The sequence below is a fragment of the Orbicella franksi genome, chromosome 2, assembly GCF_964199315.1.
Source record: "Orbicella franksi chromosome 2, jaOrbFran1.1, whole genome shotgun sequence".
Classification (NCBI taxonomy): Eukaryota; Metazoa; Cnidaria; class Anthozoa; order Scleractinia; family Merulinidae; genus Orbicella; species Orbicella franksi.
Genome location: NC_138146.1, coordinates 5,976,373 through 5,998,464, shown reverse-complemented (window position 1 = coordinate 5,998,464; position 22,092 = coordinate 5,976,373). Strand labels below are relative to the sequence as shown.

At 39.0% G+C, this 22,092-nt stretch overlaps 3 protein-coding genes across 4 annotated transcripts in view; 1 reads left to right on the top strand and 2 right to left on the bottom strand.

The window, feature by feature from the left end:
• LOC145477869 (uncharacterized) overlaps nucleotides 1-9,854 on the bottom strand; it is a 28,605-nt gene extending 18,751 nt beyond the window's left edge. Inside the window, exons 1-5 of the mRNA XM_081455728.1 lie at nucleotides 9,556-9,854; nucleotides 7,857-7,950; nucleotides 6,332-6,366; nucleotides 5,565-5,642; nucleotides 478-559 (exon numbers count right to left, since the gene is read on the bottom strand). Coding sequence (XP_081311854.1) covers nucleotides 478-559; nucleotides 5,565-5,642; nucleotides 6,332-6,366; nucleotides 7,857-7,950; nucleotides 9,556-9,678 — 412 coding nt within the window. The 5' untranslated portion in view covers nucleotides 9,679-9,854. The remainder of the gene's footprint in view (nucleotides 1-477; nucleotides 560-5,564; nucleotides 5,643-6,331; nucleotides 6,367-7,856; nucleotides 7,951-9,555) is intronic.
• Nucleotides 9,855-9,891: 37 nt separating this feature from the next.
• Nucleotides 9,892-20,396, top strand: LOC145479871 (uncharacterized). 2 transcript variants are annotated; one of them, XM_081458346.1, is made up of 4 exons: nucleotides 9,892-10,022; nucleotides 12,146-12,218; nucleotides 14,198-14,376; nucleotides 19,697-20,396. In XM_081458346.1, exons 1-3 carry the CDS (start codon nucleotides 9,910-9,912, stop codon nucleotides 14,333-14,335), a joined length of 324 nt encoding a protein of 107 aa, XP_081314472.1. In that variant the 5' UTR covers nucleotides 9,892-9,909; the 3' UTR covers nucleotides 14,336-14,376; nucleotides 19,697-20,396. The 2 variants fall into 2 exon arrangements, with proteins under 2 accessions (XP_081314472.1, XP_081314471.1); XM_081458345.1 differs by lacking the exon at nucleotides 19,697-20,396 and having other exon boundaries at nucleotides 14,198-14,738.
• LOC145477903 (somatostatin receptor type 4-like) lies at nucleotides 15,950-19,700 on the bottom strand. The gene has a single exon (XM_081455777.1). It carries the CDS (start codon nucleotides 19,300-19,302, stop codon nucleotides 18,184-18,186), a length of 1,119 nt encoding a protein of 372 aa, XP_081311903.1. The 5' UTR covers nucleotides 19,303-19,700; the 3' UTR covers nucleotides 15,950-18,183.
• Nucleotides 20,397-22,092: the final 1,696 nt, after the last annotated feature.

Genomic DNA, 22,092 nt, shown 5'->3' with positions numbered 1-22,092 from the left:
GCATGTATGGCATAAAATAGTTATGCAATGTTCTCTTACTGCACAATTTCAATATCCCATTCTTGACTCAATTTTCTTTGCATGCATGTTAGGTTAAATGCTTGTGTGCATACTGACAAATCAAGTCAAAAAGGACACATTTCATGGTATGTCACTTGAAAACATGAGCATGTGTCTTTGTTGCATGTTCTTATTTACTACAATGATGGGTAAAAGCCCTATTCATCCTTTACTTTTCTCATTTAATCCAAAAAGGAATGTACATGTACAACAAATGCATGAGGCAATTTTGGGCAGTTTTGTAGTTTCTGTCCAAAATTGCCTTGCATCCATGTAGGATTACATTGTAATTCAAATGAGACAAGCTAACTGTGAAATGGGCTATTGTGTACAACAGGCAGATGAATAATATTGTACAAATATAGTGCTCTTATTGAAGATTTAAAATTTAAAAACTGACCCAGCAAACTCACACACCTGTGTTTTTTCTTGCAGTTTCTGTTCCAAGACTCTTTGATCTGTTTGAGTTGAGAGGTTCAATTTGTACTTGAAGGTTCATCTTTAAAAGGGAAAAAATGGCAAGGGTTTAATTTCGATGATACATTGTAGTCAACTAATGTCTTAAGGCTTCAGGAGCCACAGAGACATGTACACAAGCTTGTATCCAACCAGGCATGCACCACTCAAGTTATTGTATTGTATTGTATTGTATTGTACTGTACTGTACTGTACTTTACTGTGCTGGCTGTGCTGTGCTGTGCTGTGCTGTGCTGTGCTGTGCTGTGCTGTGCTGTATTGTATTGTCTTGCATTGCACTGCATTGAATTGAACTGCATTTTAGTATAAATTTACTGTAGTCTATTATGAATTCATGAATTTAATTGGCTCTATTACTGTTTTCTATCTGCTGATAGAAAACAGTTGCACACGTGATTGTACACGTTATTTTTTTACACGCATCAGTGCACATTGCGCCCAATGTTTGAAACTCTATTGAATTGCCTGATGTACACTGTAACAAAATAAAATAGCTCCTTTCATTTGATGTGTTACTTGACATTTTTTTATGCAAGGAGACCTCTGACAGTAAATTTATTCTATTTAAACAATTAGACTACCTGCCCTCGCTTTCTATGAGCGAAAGATAATATGTTTGTGCGTTTTTGACCATCTGCTCCTAGACTCCTAATAACTTTTTATAAGCATTTTACTGGCACCTCACATTGTATTTGCGATTAAAAAAATATATACTTATTAACAATAATTATTGTTCATCATTTTAAATTAAGCAGGAAAAAATGGCAAGGAAACCTAATAAAAACCAATAGCCCATTTCTGAGTTGACCTAAGCCTCTCTATCAAAGTGAGGCTTGATGCACAACCATTCATATGAAAATGAGTTGAATTTGCATGTGAATGAAACCTCATTTTCATATGAAAGGATGGGCACCAAGACTTGTTATGAGAAAGAGGCTAAGAGTAATTTGGAAATGTCCTATTGAGGTTGTAGGCTTACCGTATTTTCCCGTGTATAAGTCGACCTTTCAAGACCTAAAAATCAGTCCAAAAATTTGCCCTCGACTTATACATGGGTCAAAACTTGAGATCCAAGCGCCAGTCAAATAATTAGCATAATAATTGTCTTTCAATGTTAACAAACATGTGATAAGCGGCAGCACAGTTTACAACGTACGTTCGCTTAGCGATCTGTCTCTCCATATCAGAGCTTCAAGTTAAAATGCATCAACATTTGAAGAAGCTAGTCATAAAAGGGGATAAGTGACGATTTTGGTTGCTTTTCTTTTTTCTTGCTCCAAATTAGCTGAATTTTTGCATGTGGTCTTCAATGTAATAGAAAAACGTGTTCCTGTATTTTTGCCGCTGGTTTTTGCTTCGCTTTATAAAGACGCCGCTAGGAAAACCGAGTGGTTTTTTGCATACGCAATATCCTGAAAACGAAGCAAGGTTTAGCGCAAAAACTACGGGACATTGCTAAACATACCTAAACAAAACTCTATGCAAAATTTGGAGCGTTTTCGACAAAGTTCACTTTTGATTAAAATACCTAACGCCCTTTTCCCGCCGAGGCTGCAAATAAACGAAGCCGGGCCTTTGTTATGATAAACAGAGCCGATCCTTTGTTATAATAACCAAACCAAGCCTTTGTTATAAGTCGAAGTCTCGCCTCGGTTTATCATAACAAAGGATCGGCCCGCCGCAACTGCAGGGACTTTGATCTCACTTAGAAAGCAGCAAAATGTCAATTTCACGCAACGTATAAGCTCAATGATGTTGATTTTAGGTCAAAAAAGGTTTAAATGTTGATTTCATGTTAACGCGTGACGGCAAGGATGTTGGTTTCACTTAGAAACCAGCAAAATGTCAATTTTACGCAGCGCATAAGCTCAATGATGTTGATTTCAGGTCTAAATAGGTTAAAATGTTGATTTCGCGTCAACGCGTGACGGCAAGGATGTTGGTTTCACTTAGAAACCAGCAAAATGTCAATTTCACGCAGCGCATAAGCTCAATGATGTTGATTTCAGGTCTAAATAGGTTAAAATGTTGATTTCGCGTTAACGCGTGATGGCAAGGATGTTGGTTTCACCTAGAAACCAGCAAAATGTCCATTTCACGCAGCGCATAAGCTCAATGATGTTGATTTCAGGTCTAAATAGGTTAAAATGTTGATTTCGCGTTAACGCGTGACGGCAAGGATGTTGGTTTCACTTAGAAACCAGCAAAATGTCAATTTCACGCAGCGCATAAGCTCAATGATGTTGATTTCAGGTCTAAATAGGTTAAAATGTTGATTTCGCGTTAACGCGTGACGGCAAGGATGTTGGTTTCACTTAGAAACCAGCAAAATGTCAATTTCACGCAGCGCATAAGCTCAATGATGTTGATTTCAGGTCTAAATAGGTTAAAATGTTGATTTCGCGTTAACGCGTGACGGCAAGGATGTTGGTTTCACTTAGAAACCAGCAAAATGTCAATTTTACGCAGCGCATAAGCTCAATGATGTTGATTTCAGGTCTAAATAGGTTAAAATGTTGATTTCACGTTAACGCGTGACGGCAAGGAGGTTGATTTCTCTTAGAAACCAGCAAAATGTCAATTCCACGCAACGTATAAGCTCAAAAATGTTGCTTTTAGGTCAAAAAAGGTTTAAATGTTGATTTCACGTTGACGCGTGACGGCAAGGATGTTGGTTTCACTTAGAAACCAGCAAAATGTCAATTTTACGCAGCGCATAAACTCGATGATGTTGATTTCAGGTCTAAATAGGTTAAAATGTTAATTTGACGTTAACGCGTGACGGCAAGGATGTTGGTTTCACTTAGAAAACAGCAAAATGGTAGGAGCCCATGATGGGCTCCTGAAAATGGTAATTTCACGCAACGTATAAGCTCAAAAATGCTGATTTCAGGTCAAAAAAAGGTGTAAATAAAAATAAAATGAAACAAATAAACATTTCAATAAACACTTTTTCAAATACGGCAACGTCTTCAATGGCTAAAAAATCACGAGATAAAACATAGTTTTCGACAAACGCGATCGTAGCTTTATGTCATGCACCGCCATAACTTCCAAGTTCAAAATGCGCTGGTACCTCTTATGCCTGATGAGGACAACAACTTTGGCGGCTGTTTAGTTTTGGATTTAAGAATTTGATGACTGCACGTGAAAACGCTCTATAAATAGGGCTGACAGATTAACAGATTAACCCTTATGCGCAACATACGGGTCTCCATACATCTGCATGTCCCCTGATCCCAGAAGCTCAAAACACTACAAATCATGATGAAATAAAATCAACGCAAACTGGATCACAGATCTGTTACAATCGATTGCCACTTGCTGGCCATTATTATGTTTAAATCTAGTTACCAGTTCGAGAAACGTCCGCAGAACGTAATCGCAATGCATGCCGGGAAGGGTCTTTACACCTCGTGCGCGGGAAGACATGGCGGTCGATACAAGACAAATTTTATAAGTCTAAAACCAGTTCTCGCTTTCCAAACTTTGACGCTAGCAACGCTTGGCAAATGGGCCACAACTCACCAGAGGGTATTTTTGTTGGGCAAGAACTGCTCTTGGACTTTGCTACCTGGCTCGATCTGACTTCAAACACCGATAACACGATTACGGTATATCAGCTGCCTTCGAAGTTTCAGAACACATTTTGATTCTTTAAAACGTGCTGATGACTTACGGGTTTATCGAGGCTTTATGATGCCTCTCAACCACCAGGTAGGCACACAAGGTACTTTAAAACAATGCTTAAGATATTAGTTGACAGAGTTCTAATACGGCACATCTCTTTTTTGTTTGATGGCATTTCGTTTGATGCTCGATCGATTCACGTGTTGTGTTCACGTCACAATAACCGGTGTAAACAATCCGTTCCCAGATTTCCGCTCTATATGCTGTGGGATTTGGTTTTGACTTCATACACTATAAACAGTCTGCCTGTTTGCTGTTCAACAAATAAACTCCTAAAGACGGCTACGAAAAGCCAAGTTTTTTGCCTACGTTTTAACTCGAAAACAAAGCAAAAACCAGCGACAAAAATACAGAACCACATTTTTCTATTACATTGAAGACCACATGCAAAAATTCAGCTAATTTGGAGCAAGAAAAAAGAAAAGCAACCAAAATCGTCACTTATCTCCTTTTATGACTAGCTTCTTCATTTATTCGTTAAATTTTAACCTGGATCTTGTAGACACTCACCAACCAACCAACATTTTTCCTTTAAATAAAGCTGTGGTAAAGCCGCTCGGAGAAAATATCTTTCGCGCTTGGAACTTCTCTGCTTGGTAACCTGGCAGGATACGAGTGCGAGGACTTCTGTACCAGTACTTGACCGATTTCAAGGCTTGACTACCAAGTTCCCAACACACGCTTTGCACTTTGTTTATGGCGTCGTTCTGAAAGTCGTGAGCTTCTTTGGTGTTTTGCCTGTCTTATAAAGCCACTTTTAATCTCTTCGCACTTAAAAAGGCTTGTTTGAAATCCTTACGTTTGATTTTTGTGAGCATTTTACAAAAATTATCATCGAAAAGTCTGCATGCACATGTGTTGCTAAACTGGGTAAAACGCTCGTATACGTGCCATAATAAGCTTTAAAACTGCGCATTGAAACATGCTGTGATTTGTTTACATATCTGTGGTAGCTGAAAGATTATTTTAAGAAATACAAGATAAGTTTTCCAAGAAATTCTTACCTGGAAATTAAGAAAATCTAGTTTTTGGCCTCAAAAATTGGGGGTCGACTTATACACGGGATCGACTAATACACGGGTAAATACGGTAGGTTACCTTACTAGCAAATTAGGATCAGGTTCTGTAATACATGTAACAAGTTACTCCTAGTATTGAAGCAGCATTTAGCATGTGCATTCTTCATTCATTTTTCTAAATTAATAACATAATGACTCTATTTCCCACTAACCAATACAGAACCAAGAAGCTAAGCTACTGACCAACTAGAGCTTGCCCACCATCTTAAGTTATAATAAATTATACAAAAGTACATGTATGTAATAAACAGCAGTTACCACATCTTGCATAGTGCCACACATTTTCCTTCTCTCCTCCTGTTTCTCAGCCTCCATTTTACTCATCATCAGAACTTGCTAGAAAATGAAACAAACCATCATGAAGCTAAAAGGTACTACTACTACTAGTTCCTAGCTCTCCTCTAGGAGAATAGGGCCACATAACAGCTAAAGCTAAAGGGTATATAACAGATATTTTTTTATTTGCTTAATGGAATCTTCACGAGTTCTGGATTTAAAAATCAAAAAAAAAAAAAAAGAAAGAAAGAAAGAAAGAAAAGAAAAGAAAATAGGTGTGAATGTTCATTTTCGGCATTTTACATGTAGCCATCCAAAAATGTGATTTGGTAAGGTCAATACATGTATTTACTAATCCATTTCTGATCAGTTCCTTTTTTTGGCAGTTTGCCTCTAAAACGTAGCTGCAGCTCTACCACTCTACCACTCACCCAACCCTACTGAGGGGAGCAGGGATGGCACAATGGGGAGAGCACTTGCCTTCCACCAATGTGGCCCGGGTTCAATTTTGGCCTAGTGCTATACATGTACATGGGTTCAGTTTGTTGTTGCTCCCAGGATTTTCTCCAGGTACTCCAGTTTCTCCCCTCCACTGACAAAAACCAACATTGCCAAATTCCAGTTTTATAGATGAGCCACATGAAAACCAGTTAAGGATGATGTGGCGTCTTCTCTAAATATTGCATCTTGTTACATGTATTTATTTTTTTACCACAAGTATAGCTGAGTTAAATTTTAAGAGTGATTACCTGTAACTGCTGCCACTCCTCATTTGGTTCGTCATCTGTACAAACGTCCATAAAAATTAATAACAAGTCATTGCAATATCTTTTAATTATTAAGGCCTTTAGAGCAATTTTCATTTGAGTGTCGAAAAGTAATTGGTTTTGCATCAACTACGCTACATGATTGGCTTGAAAAACTCACACCACTTTTTCATCCAATCAGAGGTCAAACCAAAACCAATTGTCACTCACTCACACGTTTTCTTGCGCTTTGCGTCAGCTATATGTAATTACTTTGAGCTTTCATTGGTTCACTGGATTGTCTGTGACCTTTGTGATTGGCTAAAGTGATAACATTGGTTTTGGTTTTACGATGCTCAATTGAAAAACGCTCTACATGTGTACATTGTAAATCGACCCAATCAATGGGTCAAGTAAGAGCTTTTGCAAGGTCCGACATGAATGGCTGGAGACCCTTTGAGAGAACGATAGAACAAACAACAGAAACAATGCACCTAACCCAAAAACAATAACAGCTATACACTATAATGACAAATAGAATTACAAGCTTACGAAAGCTGCTACACTTCTGCAATCAACAAGCCAATGTATGGTGATATCAGCAAATCACAAGGATATTTAATTACTGAAGATGATGCAAAGCGATTGCAGGATATACATGTACTAAATAACCCTGGAGATAATACCTAGAGATGAATTGAAAGCCCAGGAATGGCAACTACAGGTGCACATGTATACAATAGCAGGCAATAACAACCAAATGGAGGGATACCATACTACAGTGTAACATGATACATCTCTTGTGAAACCAACAAATCTCATGTAAACCAACCAAACCCAGTTGATCTTAGCCAACACTAGCCTTTTAATAGTCCCAACATAAGGGAATACTAAGGATATTCATGTGTCCTTAAAGATACATATACGAAACACAACAAGGGATAAAAAGAAATCCCGCAGATACTTAATAACCAGTTACATGCCATAACACCAGAATATTGCCTAAAAAATTACATTACATGTGCATGCAACTTTCTTCATGCACAATCTAACACGTCTTCAACACCTGCGATTTGAAATGTCTAATGACCTTTAGAATGTTGGTGTGTCACAACAAATTTAATGAAATAGAAGAACTGTAGCCAGGAAAACATATCAAAAATTTAGAAAATTGTTCACTGGCTATAGAGTTAAAAACTTTTGAGCTTTCAGCTGTCAGACTACAGCCTTTGATGGATAAAAATGGAATTGACAACTAGGAGTATATACAAAAAGTCAACAGTCAACTACCTTCACAAATGAAGTGTTCATGTGATAAAATGCTTCTTGACTGAGTGAGGTTACACTAGATGGGTATAATACATGTACACTGTATTTGGTTCTCAGTCAAGAAGCACAGACCTCACTGTACTCGAGACACAGAGGTCTGTATGTCCTGACCTTGGGCCAAATGTTTTCCTGTCTATTCCTCCCACTCAGTCAATATCCACACAAATATTTAGAGGCTTCAATACACATGAGGTTTTACCTGGAAACAAATGTTCTTGCTCCATTTCTCGTCTCTGTCTTCTTGTTCTCAATCGTGACAATCTACTGGTTCTGTTAGATTCCATCAACTCTTGCTACATTCCAGAAAAGCGAAAAATTATTACTAGCTTAAATATAATCATGTGAAATAAATCAAAAAGCAGAAATAGGTAGATGTGCGTCTTCATGCTTGGAGGCCCAGGGACAGTCAGTGGGGCAAGGGAAATTTGAAACGGCAGGGAAAAATTGGGAGAGGAAAGTTGGAGGAAGGGTAAAGATACCCCACCAACTGCCCCAGGGCTCCAGAGGATGGAGCATCTCCTTCACAGATGAACCGCAGTTGTTTTAAAGAATCAGAGAAGATGACCATGTGACAAGTTACACATGTATCAGACATTGGAAGACATACAACCTCTCTGTGAATTATACATTTTTATTTATTTTGCATACAAAAAAAATGTACATTGTACATGTCAATGCTTAAATATCAGAGCTAATTTCTAATTCCTGAAATTTTGTGGTAGGGTCGTACAGCCACATGTAGATGTTGAGAAAAACATTATGAAAACAACCAGTGCCTAGCCTCACTGAAGCACTCAGACCTTCATTTTGGCTGTTTATTAACAGTTAAATCATTGTTAAAGGGACACCTTTTCTAGTTAAGGACTTGAGCTAAACTGTAATTAGAAAAAGAAAAAAAAATTGGAGCAATTTACAAAAGAGTTAAAGTTGAGCTCTTTAACTCCTTCACAACTGTAGTAAGCCATTTTGAAGAGAATTCTACGGGCCAGTGTTCTTGGATTTAGCAAAACTGTGCATGGTAATTGCTATTAACTGGATCTGGCTGCAGTAATGACAGTTTTTCCGTGTGCCTTCACGTATAGGTTGCATGCCTGGCCACAAAGCTGCATTTATCCATTGTGCGACTTATTCCCCAGCATGCATGTCCCTTAGACACATGCTATTTGTGTGGCTCCCAGTCTCTCTCTTCCTTTGTGCATGTATTTACATGTCTTCTCGGGCAGACCAGTTGTTTTCATCTTGGACAAATATTCATTATAAAGGCAAATATAATAAACATCTGAGCTTTTGTGGGAAATCTCCAGGTTTCATTATGTGGCTAACAACAAGATCTGAAGTTCCCACACAATGCAAAGAAGGCTACAAAAGAACAACAGCATGACACAGAGTACCGGTATATGTGACGAATCCCCAAAGAAGACTTTTTTAAACATCAGCATACCAAAACGACACAACAAATATAGCTTTTTGTTGTGTCACCAACAAATTAATTTCTGTTACGTGTCATTAAAGATGTGTACATTATTCATCGTGGTGTAAGATAGGATAGATGAATTTTTCACTCGTTTGTCTCACGATGGAGAGAAACAATTGACCTCATCGCCTGATGAAGACTAGCAGTATAGCAGTCGAAACGTCGCGATCTACATCTCAAAGTGACTCTATCGTGAGACAAACGAGTGAAAAATTCATCTATCCTAAAATTAATTTCTTTTTCGATTTTTGCCCCCTCAGCTGTATAAGCTTAGTTTACACTAAGAACTCGCTTTCACTTTGAAACTTGTAGCGAAATGCCCTTGAAATGCCCTATTGAAGCTGAAGAGGACGATTCCGAGAGTTCTTCAGAAATATCACTTCTGCTTAACAACCTAATATACTTTGTCCATTTTGATACTAACCGTATTTATTTCCTCAACTTCATCGTCTTCATCATCGATAATTTCAACTCGGTTACTCGAACCACCTCGACTGAGAAAATCTCCCATGCTTCTCTGAGCTGCGTCTCGACGTTTTCGACTCATCTTTCCACGTCAGGCCCCTTCCGAGCCATTCAACTTTTAGCGCACAGATTCACCTTCCCAAGACCGATTTCTGGAGCAGTGCTAAAGGCGGCCGCATGACGAGAAACAAAGGAACCACCCATAAACATCATTTTGACCTACCAAGCGAAACTTCGCTCAGCAAAATCCAAAATGGCGCGCAAAGATACCACGTGACTACCGCAAAAAGACTGGGTACGAGACAGAAGAGTAATGGCGGAAAGAATGTGGGGGATAAAAGTGTGGTGTAATACGTGGTACAGAAGAATTATTACGCGATCGAGAAATCTTGGAATTCTTTTAAAATACCATACAAATCTTTGGAGGTAAGTTGATGCTGGTTCATTTGAAATGGAACTCTAATTTTACTATACAGCATGCTGCAACTGCACAGACCCAGGGTGTCCAATCAATGAAATCGATAACCGATAACGATCGATACCATTTAATATCAATCGCTATCAATTAATCGATTGATATTGATAATCGACGAAGAGAGAATTACCGGTATATAAATTGACATATTTGATTTCCAGAATATGGCAGTAGATGTTGATTGGTATTGACTGAACTCGGGGGGAGGTGGGGGGAAGGGGGCGGTAATCCCTTATTTGGCCCATATGGGTCCAATATGGGAACATGCTGCTGTATGGGGTATGTTTTTTTGCCTCGCTGTCCTGAACAGGGTATACAATCTTACTCGCCTTTTCCTAAACAGGGCCAGAACCTGTCTTAAATGGGGTATGGTTGCATGATCTGTGTGAGTTTAGCCTACGAGCACCCCCCCGCCCCCCCCCCCCCCCCATGTGTGAGCAGTGAATAGCGAGTTTGTGAGTGAAGCAATCCGGCAGGAGGAGTCTGGTGCAGAAGCATCAAGAAAGTGAGCCTACCTTAATTTCTGTCTGTGCAGAGATGCAATAACTGGATTTTAGATGCATATACCTGCCAACTCTCATGCATTATGCATGAGTCTCACACCTGCGGATCTAAAATTGTGATCTCATGCATTCAGACCAATTTCTCACGCCTAACTGACAGTAGTGAGTGTAATTGCTTAAAAACGGATTAAATAACAATTCAATTTTTTTTTTTTGGCAAAAAACAGTTGGTGAGTCCAGCAAAAAAGCGTCTTCAAGCTTACTCCATTACACGTATTGAGTTTGCAACACCAACTCGAGTTTAGATTGTGTGACGTGACACGTTTCGGAAGTCGTCGGGAAATCTTCGGCAATCTTCGGAAGTCACTGGGAAGTCTTCGGCAATCTCCGGATGTTGTCGGAAATCTTCGGCGATCTTTGGCAATCTTCAGAAGCCATCAGTAAATTTTCTGAAATTCAGGTTCTGGAGATGGCAAATCTCATGGATTTTACTGCAAAAAGTTGGCAGATATAGATGCATCGAAATGATTTCTCTGATTGGAACGACTTATCAAACAATTTAAATTACCATAAAGCAAGAGAATATGTATTTTGTCCCTTATCCTAAACAGGGTCTTAGAACAGAAGGTGCTGCCCTACACAGGGTAGGGTTTTTTGAGTATTTTTGTCCTAAACAGGGACAGGATTTCAATCCCTTGGGAGCACCCCTATACCGAGACATGGGTCAAGTACCCCCCCCCCACAACAGGTGACTGAATTGGTTGGAAATTTTGTCATGTCTTCCAATCTACAAGCTGCTGACAATAGGCACTTAAAATCACATCATTGGATATCGGCTGACATATCAACTCAGTGTCAATCACTACATTGGCTGATACTTGGTCAATATGTCGACTGAGAGTCAGTTGTTATTTTATTCAAGCTTGTAGACTGTTGGTCACCGCTATCAGTCGACACTTGTCAATACATCGGTTGATACTGGACCAACACCTGACTGACACCTCAGCCATTATGTTATGATCAACCACCAAAATGTATTTAAATATTCTGAATTCCCCCCCTCTACCCACCCCCGCCCCCTTCCAAAAAAAAGAAAAGAAAAATGCCAAAAATCAGCCAAAGTGAGTTTCACAATTTTCTTACATAAGTGCTTTGCTTCATATCTTGGTGGTGACCTGCACAGGAGACCAGACAAAATTATTCTATATCCAGGAGACTCCTGGATAATCTGGGAGAGTTGGCATAGATGCATTTGTACTGATATTATTTTCTTGTCAGTGGAGAATCGAATGTTTTAGAGTGATTGCAAGTGCCTGACCCAAAAACAAAGCACGAATGAAAACCATGGCCCTTGCTTTCAAGTAGACTTCTGGATGCAGTTATGAGATGGATTTAGCCATTGTGCTTTCCATATCTATTCATGAACTTTTCTTAAGCTCCTATTTTCTGCTCACTATGAAGACCTTTCCCTACTCTCTCCTTTCCTGATTTCATAGACCAAAACAGACTGTATTGATTCATTTATTCACCCATACTGAGCACATTTATAGTGTCAAGTTTTATTTTTGTAGGTACAATTCCCAGAAAGCTTTGGATGCATTTCTCAATGGCAGACCACAACAAAGAACAAGTGTACCATTCATGGTAATTATCTTAGTGAGCTTTGGATTCAGTGTAACTGATGTTTCTCATTGCACAAATATTATGCATTAACTGATTCGCTTATAGACAACGATCTTGCGCGTGCTGCTCTCAAAACTGAAAATTATTGTTAATTTTAGGCTTTAAGGAGCTCAGTCAGGTATTTTGAGTTATTTTGGCCACAAAGAAAATTACCTGTAAATTGAAGGAAACCTGAAAAATAGTTGTTTACCAAGGCAGAAAAACACCAGAGAGATAATGGCTGCGGCCGCACTAGAGAGTTGACCGGGTTATTTCTAATTAATTAATTATGGTTAACCGGAATACCGAAAAATTGTAATGCGGCCGCTAATTTCGGCTGTTCATGGAACTTAAACTGGGTTTACGGTTACCATGGAAATTAATTGATGAACAATAGATTTTTTAACCAGGTTAAGTTAATTTAAAACCACCTTTTTCCGTGCTTTAACCCAGGTTAGTGGTCTCTTATCAGCAGTCTGATCAGCGCTGTGCATTGGCTTTTTCAAAATCTGCCATTTTGTTGGTTATCTCATGACGTCAATTGACTTAACCCACTTCATAACCCATTTCAGTGCGGCTGCTCATAAAATATAACCCCGTTATTTTATTATAACCAACCTTTAACCGAGTTAAGTTGTTTAGAATTTTTAACCAGGTTTCTAAAAAATAAACCCAGTTAACTCTCTTAGTGCGGCCGCAGCCAATCAAGACTAGACTTTTCAAAATGTGCAAACTGTGATGTATGACTATTAGCTCCCTTTCAACCTATCTAAAATGGCGGGTTTCAATGATTGATCAACCAAATAGCGTTCCACTGCCTTCTGACAACTGTAAACGTAAATGAATTGCATATTTAACCTGATAAATTAAAAAATAAGAAGTTCATGGGTAAGGAGAGTTTTTTCACCTCTGAACTGGCAACAAAGCGAAAAGTTTATCAATCTTCGGCTTTAAAAAAATCTACACTTGTACGGGCTATGCATGGCCATGAGGGCTTATCATCACTCCAACTTTGTGAGTTCACGAATTTCTTTTGTTTTTGGGTGCGGGTTATCTGCCAGTGTGGGTAATCTGTTGAAATGCTTCTCTTGTTATTGCAAAAAAATGAGCGATGCGGGTAATCTACCGAGCTGGTAAACGGCCGGAAATTACAGTAGCTCCAATAAAAATACCCAAAATTGTATTTTACTAAAATAAAACAATTATTAGACTGCTCACCCTCATAGTCAGCTCGGCTGCATTTGAAAAAACTTGGACTTATAATCTGATTGTTAATCAGAAATCTCAAGCTCATAATCTAAGTTTGTTCATTTTTAATAATTTTTTATTTATTTATCTATTTATTTGTTATACTGGTAAGGATTCTGACACTACTAACAGGACAACTCTTGGATAATGTGTACTAAAGGCATCCATCATCAGTGGTACAGTGTTTATAGATACCCTAGATCGACCCGCAATCGACATTTCAATCTACACTTGATCAACATGCTGATCTATACTTGGTTGACATTCGATTGATACTGAAATGACCAACTCATATGCATCGATCGAAAAGTAGTTGACTCTCGACCGACTGTTGGCTGAGCTGTTCATGGAGTGTCAATGGAGTGTTGACCAAGGTGTTGATAGAGTGTCAATCAAGTGTTGATCACGATGTCAATCGAGGTTATCAATTGAGAGTATTGATCAACACTCAACTGCAGATGCCTTCAGCACACTGCCATGATCCCAATTCTCTATCTGATTTATGCCATGGTACAAACACACCAACAGTACAGCTTATGTGTATAATTCACCACAAAAAGGCATTCAAAATACTTACAGAGTAAAATTTAAATTACTGGAATGTGCTACAACAGTTAGATTTCCAAACGATGCTTTCATTTGATATATGCATGGTAATTTATATTCACTAATTTATTTTTATTAGTTAATGTATATTCCTATTCTGCTGTCAGATTACAAGAAAGATGAGAAAATCACTTGAATCCCTGGGCTATAGTGAGCAAGACATAAACAAAATGACCCCTGGTGAAGCCAGTAGTGCCGTTAATCGTTGTATAAAAAAAATGCACAACAGGACCTCTGACCAATGAGAGTCAGGCAAAGGAGGTTGGAAGGAGGGACAATTGAACAGGTATTACATGAAGTGTGAATGGAAATCTTGCTGGGAATAATATTGTTTGGAAGGAATTAAATGAGCCAATAACAGGAACAGTACATGTGTGCATGGTCAAAATAGGCTATTGGCTACATCAGTGACTGTTACAGTTCATCTGTTTGAAGTAGACTTTTTCCCAGCTATAAAACGTCAAATGCATCTTTGTCAATTGCACAAGGAGGGAAGCAGCGGGGAGTAAATTTTGTCCCAGAGAGCAGAATAAAGAAAGATTGTAGAAATGAGGACAGAATATAACCCTGAACTGTATCTGATAATGGACGCAGAATTGTAAAGTGCATTGTAGATTTAGAGTATATTAATAAATTATATGAGTTTAATATGTGGAGGCGCGGTGGCCTCATGGTCAGGGCACTCGCCTCTGGATCAAACGGTCTGGGTTCAGTCTCTGATCCCGCGTCCTTCTAAGGGACGCGGGCCTTGAGTACGAGATTGGGATATGTTGCGGCGCTGTCACTTCAGAGCTGAAAAACGTACTACGCAGCTTTAGGTAGCAATGGGGGGCTGCACTGGTGGAAAGAGCGACGTACTGTTATAAGGTACGCGAGGATGTTGCTCGGTGTATTTATTTATACTTGGGCAAGCAGGAATTTTTTTTTAGGCATTTCACTGGTAAGAAAACAATGCTTCCCTCTTCCTGCTGAGAGGCTCTCTTGCTTATAAATTCAGTGGTGTGCTCATTAGAATACAATATGTAAAGAGGGTTGGTGGAAAAAATATGTTTTCGCACCGAAATCTCTTGTATAGTGCGGAGAAATAAAGGGTTCGGAAACCTTCTTAAGGTTAATTTTGTACGGAAAAATTGATTTCCCACGAACACAATACACCAGCTTTCCATCAGTGACGTTAAGATGTTGCTGCTTACCGGGAAAATTTGGGAAGCATATAAAGTTCATAACTTCTTTTTTGTTTAGGTGCTCGACGAAATCCCGCCATTTTTTCAAACTTGGAGCCTGGCGCGCGGCCAGAACTCGCTCACGCTTATTATTTTTTCCGCTTTGAAGCGCTGTCGGCTTTAGTGTTTCCATTTCTGCCATTCATAATTTGGAAGAAACAAATTTTAAAGCTTGATGATGTTCTTAACCCCAAGACTCCGAGAGAACGCCCCTCAAAAGTTCACAACTATAATCATGATATTAGGCACGCTTTCAAGCAAAGTCAGTGCTGGACAGTTTCCAGAACAAATTTATGGCCTTCAACAGAAATAATGTACACACTGCGGTCATAAACACGACAAAAGAACCCATGTTGTAAGAAAAAAAAATTGATTTATGACTTGACGTTTCGTTTATCAAGTCCTCAATCAAAGTTTTTTTTACAACATGCGTTATTTTGTCATATGTTTATACCCGCAGTGTTTTATTATTTCTGCATGTTCGAGTTGAAATGGCCGAAGAATATGAGTTTTTACAAATTATCGAGAAACTACTACAAATGAATTCCTTTCAATCAATTCCAAAAGAGAACATACGCTGTTTATCCTTGGCAGCTAGTCATGAATGCGTTATTTTGTCATACATGTCTGTTTATATCCGCAGTGTTTTGTTATTTCTGCATGTTCGAGTTGAAATGGCTGAAGAATATGAGTTTTTACAAATTATCGAGAAACTACTATAAATGAATTCCTTTCAATCAATTCCACAAGAGAATATAGACTGTTTCTTCTTGGCAGCTAGTCATGAATACAGTTAATGCTGGTAATAGCTACTTTGTTTACACTTCTTTAACATTTTATTGTATTCTGCTGTAATTTCATTGCCTGGGCTGATCTAGGGGGGTTTCGGGGGGGTTTGGCCATTCAGAATACCGGAAATCCCCTTTCTGAAGACCTCAATTTTAACAATTTTCTCGACCCCTTAAAGGGGAACGCCTTTTGCGCGTCCGTTTCTCAAACCCCCTTCTCTAAAGTCCTTTATCCCCCAGTTGTGGCCAACTCGAAAGCGTCTGTTCTTTTGGTCACTACACACTTCTTTCTGCACGTGTTTTTCCTGTTATTTTTTTAATCTTCCTGTATTTTTTTTACTGCTGTTAACTATAAAACCATGTTAATTAGTGTAATTAAAATAAGTGCGAATAAAATGAATTTAAACTTGGAAAAAGTAACGTTTAGCCCCCCTCCACACCTTAAAAAAATAAACTGACAAAATACAAACAACGAGTAAAAATATTATATAGCGACACTACACACTAAAATATCTGATAAGATGTTTATTAGCCAACTGCTGTAGTCGATAAATTTATCAGCGAAAGAGGGGGTGTGACAGTTTGCATGCGCGTGCCGACCTGCCAAGTTCGTTTTCTACGGTACAAATAACTAATTATGAAATATCGCTGTATATTTGTACTCGTTTTGCGCGATATTTGGACCGACATTCTCAGCAGTTTGATAATAATAGGCAATATGACAGACCTAGGATATTTCATGAACTGTAAGTAAATGTCACGAGAACCGTGACAATACTCATTCCACGTCATGGGAGTTGTTATTTTTACGCGCCGCAGGTAAACTTCTTATGTAAGACTTATCAGTCTTGGATAATCTCTTCTTTTTTTTTTCTAGCCGTGTAAATTGTGCAAATTAAATGCGTTTAACATTCATTGATTTAGCCCAGTGACGTCTTGTTTTTAAGCTCAATTGGACTCTAGTCAAGAGACTGTCCGACTCACAAGACCTGTACGTGAAACATCTTCAAAGTGTGTAATGTTTTCGCATTCGCCGTCGCAATGTAAATAACACGCTATACGATCTTTATATGCGACAGCAGGTGTATTTAATTTCCGATAACAGCATAATTCTGTTTTTTTTTCCTTGCTTTATCCAGAACATGAGTTATATTTCTCTCATCCGCTGATTTAGGTCGAGTATTAAGACCGCTTTCAACACCTTTGTCGTGCGATAAAATATTTAATAGATATTTTAAAGCAGCTTTGTTTCTTTTTTTGCCAAAGAAGTGATCTGAGAAAAAAATTAAACGTGTGGAGCGACTGGGAAAGTATGGAATTCCGTGTTGTTTTTACTCAAGAGGAACTCGGCCAATTCAATAACCGTATGTCTAAAAGACGCTGAAATTAAAGTATTTAAAAAATTGAAGATATCCAGGTAGAGGGACTTATGGCCGCTCTAAACTCGCTTTATAAGAGCTGTCACTTTTGTCGATTATCCGGGAGGCTTTTTGGACGTTTCCTGATCGCGTTTCTCTGACATTTAAAAACACGCAACGTATTCAAATAAAAGATAGCGACGTTTTGTTTTTCAATAGAACAGCTGTCCGATAAATAATTTTCCAAGTGGCCCAACAGCGAATCACTTCAACAAATTAGCCTTTGCCTCGTCCAAATTGGCTGTCGTATTTTCATTCGACACATGTAGTTTCTCAGTACAGACTACCGGATTAAGGGCATTTATCTCAGTGTATTTAATACCGGATTTATGGCACGATGAAGTGACACTAGCAAATGCACTGGCTACACATATTTGCCACTGTAAGATACCTGCGGCATAACCTCAAATGTTAAATATTATGGACAATTTTTCTATTTTACCACCAGAAGCACTTCTTAATTAATTAAGAGTTGAGTCACAAAGTCTCAATATGAATGAAATAAATGCCATGAATAGCTTTATACTTGCACTTTCCAGAAGGAAAGTTCATTTCGTGTTGAAAAAAAGCGCTACTATTTCAAAGTTATATTCTGAAAAGGCTAGACCAAATTAAACTACTGAACACGTTTGACAAATTCTCATTTGTTTCCATCAACTCAGTATCATACTCGTTCATTAGGCTGCACCATATTAACACGGTGAACCTTCGTGTGAGATTTCTCCCGCAGAGAAAAACGTTGTATTTGAACTACAGAGTTATCCGAACAAAACAAACTCCTGAAAGCCTTCCGGTAATTTTCGCTTTGAAACGCGTAAAGCACAGGATTCAGAGAACTGTTCGCAACGATCAGAAAAGTTAGAACTTTTAACACGGTCAATTCAGTTTGGTTTTCTCCATGCTCTGTAGTAAAATGTTTTCTCAACGCAACGTGTAGCACAAATATTGCGAAAGGTAGAAACAGGATGTAAAACACAACCGTCACAGCAATTATAAGAATGGCGAGCTTTTTTTTCTCGGCATTTCCGTTCGCTGGTCCCGCGCAGATGGTGCGAGTTATGAACATTCCCCGTAGAATCTGAAAGTAACAGAACGTTATAATCACGAGAGGTACGAAGATATACAAACTGATGGCTATGATAACATAGGTAGCTTTGCCGCTACGTACATCCACTTCTGGACCAAGTGGAGACACGCATTTCCCTGTTGTGCGGTCGACGTGAGTGAAAATGAAATCTGGGACGCTTATCAGCATCGAGATAATCCATGTTGCAGCGATGGCGTAAATTACAGTTTTCTTGGTGAGGGTGTACTTTGCCGTCATGGGTGTGACAAGCGCTTGGTGGCGCTCTACAGCCAACACAGTTAGCGTGAAAATCGTAACACCCAGACAAAGCGTGTCCATAGGATCGCCAGTGAAAAATCTACACAAATAGTCGCCCAACTGTCCTTCAGGGAAGGAGCCAACGACAGCAAAGTTGTAGGTACCAGGGCACCATAACAAGACGAGAATATCGCTCGTTGCCAAATTCACTAGCAAGTAGTTCGTCGTCGAGTGCATCGTCTTCGTTTTCCATACCACTGCAATGACCAACGAGTTGCCAAAGATTCCGATTAATATCACAACGGCGTAAAAGACCGCCAAGGCAATATCGCCGGTATCAGACCTGTCGGAACGCTGTGCTTCTCGTCGCGAGTCGTCCATGTTTTTAAAGTACCGCTGCCGAATCAACAAGAAAGAGAGACTTGCGTGACTGAAACCTTGGCTTAATTTTACGTACATATGTACGTGTTCAGCAATACGACGCGGATAACATTTAGCAGCGGAAACAATTAAACGATATTGGTGAACGTACGTTGTTAAATAGGACGCAGTGTGTTTTTTTGTTGTTTGTTTTGTTGACTTCCAGTTACACCGACGTTTCAAAGGAATTGCTATCGTTTCGATCAGTTAACGAAGTGCAATATTGATTTATAATCTTCAACCTGGGGGATATTCCAAAATTTGCATTCGGCATGGAGAGCAATTTGTTTAATTTTCCATGTGTTTACCAAAAGCTGAATATTCGGCCCGGAAGAAGATGCAAATTTTTCTGTTTTGATTAAAGAAAAGAAAATACAATTTAGGCTACAAAGAGTTTATGGTGTTTTCCAAGAAACTCTTTTTTCTTCCTTAGGATAACCCATGCTGTTGTCAATCAAATCAAGGACACTTCAGGAGATTCGACCTGTCGCTCGGAGATGTACCGCGTCCCAAGGGCAGACTTAGCAGACTGCCATCTCTGAAAATAATAGAAAAAAAAAAAACCAAAGAAAACGAAGAGACATGTGTAAATTATGTGTCGCTTGAAAGCCTCAATTTGCATGCCACGTATTCTACCACAACGCTTCTTAAACTTTGTTTTATGCGTAGATTAAACAAATATTTTTATATTCCATATGTGAATCCAAAAGAGTGTAAAACCATCGGATGCTATAAATCTTCGTCGGGACATTTGTTGCACTTTTGATTGCCAGCATATTTTTACAAAGCTTGCCTTAATATATTGTGGGTTTATTTTTGTTACTTAAACATGAGCTTTACACCATGCACTGTAACTGAAATTTGAAAGTCTGCCCGCGACTTTGTCTTAACCCGGTAAAGTCTCCGGAAATCGGAAAGCTTACAGCATGTAAGGACCGTCAAATATTTGCACGGAAATTATATGTACGATAAAAAACCTTTTTGCACTTGACTTTTTTGCTCCTTTCATTAAATCGACCATCGTAATGGTGTCTACTTGAGGCGGTCTCGCTCTTTTCTTATAGTTTTTCTCTTTTCCCCATTCGATTGTCGCGAGGTTGTCATTCTCGTTGTCATTACGTTTTGTAATTTGGCATCAGTTACGTACATCGCAGAAATTGGTGACTTTAAGAATGACTTAAAAAAAAAAACACCGAAAAACAAAACCCGGGAAAATTGCCATGATTTTGTTTTCTTTTGCTCTAATCTTAAAATCAAGTAACACAAGAGTAGGGAAAAAATCCTATTAGTAGCAAACAGAAATATTATCTCTTACTTTGCTGTGTAAACGGCTAAACGGCGAACGTTTGCCGAATCATCAAGATCACCATGGTAACACTGAGAGCTATTTGGGAAACAAAACCCGTTTTGAGGCGGGGGGCGGGGAGGGGTGGGTATTATTAGAAGGCTGGGATCGAGATGTAATGAAGGGAATTACCTTTCGGTTAAGAGAATAAGAGATATTACACTCACTGCCTTCTAATCCGTTTATTCTCAAGAAAATATGCAGTTTCAAAAGAGACGATTTGTTTTTGCGGAACGTCGGCTATCAACAGTCAAACCGGTCTATAGAATGTATTAATTTTGTCAAATCCCTGTGAATACGGTTGTATGATTGCTTCAGTTCAGGACAATTTGTTGATCAATCCAGTCGCGAAACTCGCTGACACGAGCGAACACTGTGCACTGTTTGCTCTGCTGAACAAAGTTACAATTCGAAGAGCCTCAACTGACCGCACCCTCTAGGACAAACTTCCCGGATGTCGAGTCCTTGCAGACAAATGGTCCACCACTGTCACCATGGTAGCCACCTTGCATATCACTGGGATCCAGATCTCCGGCGCGAACCATTTGACGGGTAATGTTCAATCTTCCCGCCACAGGTGACACAGCAAGCTTCGCGGAGCATTCGGCATTGGAGACGAGCGGGAGCTGGGCCTCTTGAAGTTTGTGGTAGGAGCCTCCTGGATGTTTCACCGTACCCCACCCTAAAAGGGAAAAGTTGCAGAAGATGAGCCAATATCCAGCCGTATTGACCTTACAAGTTTGGTTAATAACCCATATTAAAGTTAAAATTCAGGGAAGTTATCAGAGCATGTATATGGGATAAGAAAAAATATCCGTGAGGAGTAAAATACCAAAAAATGATATAAAAGCCTGTTTTGCTGTCGTGATCTATGACTTAGGAACCCAATGGTCCAGTTTACATCTTCATTTCTCCGTCCATCAGTTATTTTACCCATCTTTTTCTTCTCTTTCAATTCATAAACATAGTTAAGTATTTACGGGAAGTTTTATGGAAAACGTCGCACGTATTGTTTGGTTTGCATGAAACCTCAAATATTTGGAGAATGGTATTAAAAGGTATTAAACAAAAACCAAGCTAAGAAATATTGAAGGGTGCCTTGCTCTGGGTGACGGTGAAGTCGAAGTACCCAACAACAAGGAGAACTACACTTCCTGTCTGACTTAGAAATTTACAGAACAGTGTTTGATTTTAAAGGAAATCTTTGCTTAAAAGCATTTTAAGCTCTGCTCCTGATCCTGGGTTTTACGTTGATATCTCCGTAAGTGGATCGAATACGCAGCGTTTGGTTTTCAATTCAAATCACAAGGGCGTCTCCATGTTTGCTTTATTGTTATGTGACGTCATTCCGTGGTCAGAGATCTCAAATGGAGTCTTCAGAAGAGGATTTCTAGTTAGAGCTGTAGATATCGGAATATGAATTATAAACGATTGGAAGCACTTTTATATCTCTGGATTCATGCAAAGCTGTATTTTAAAAACGT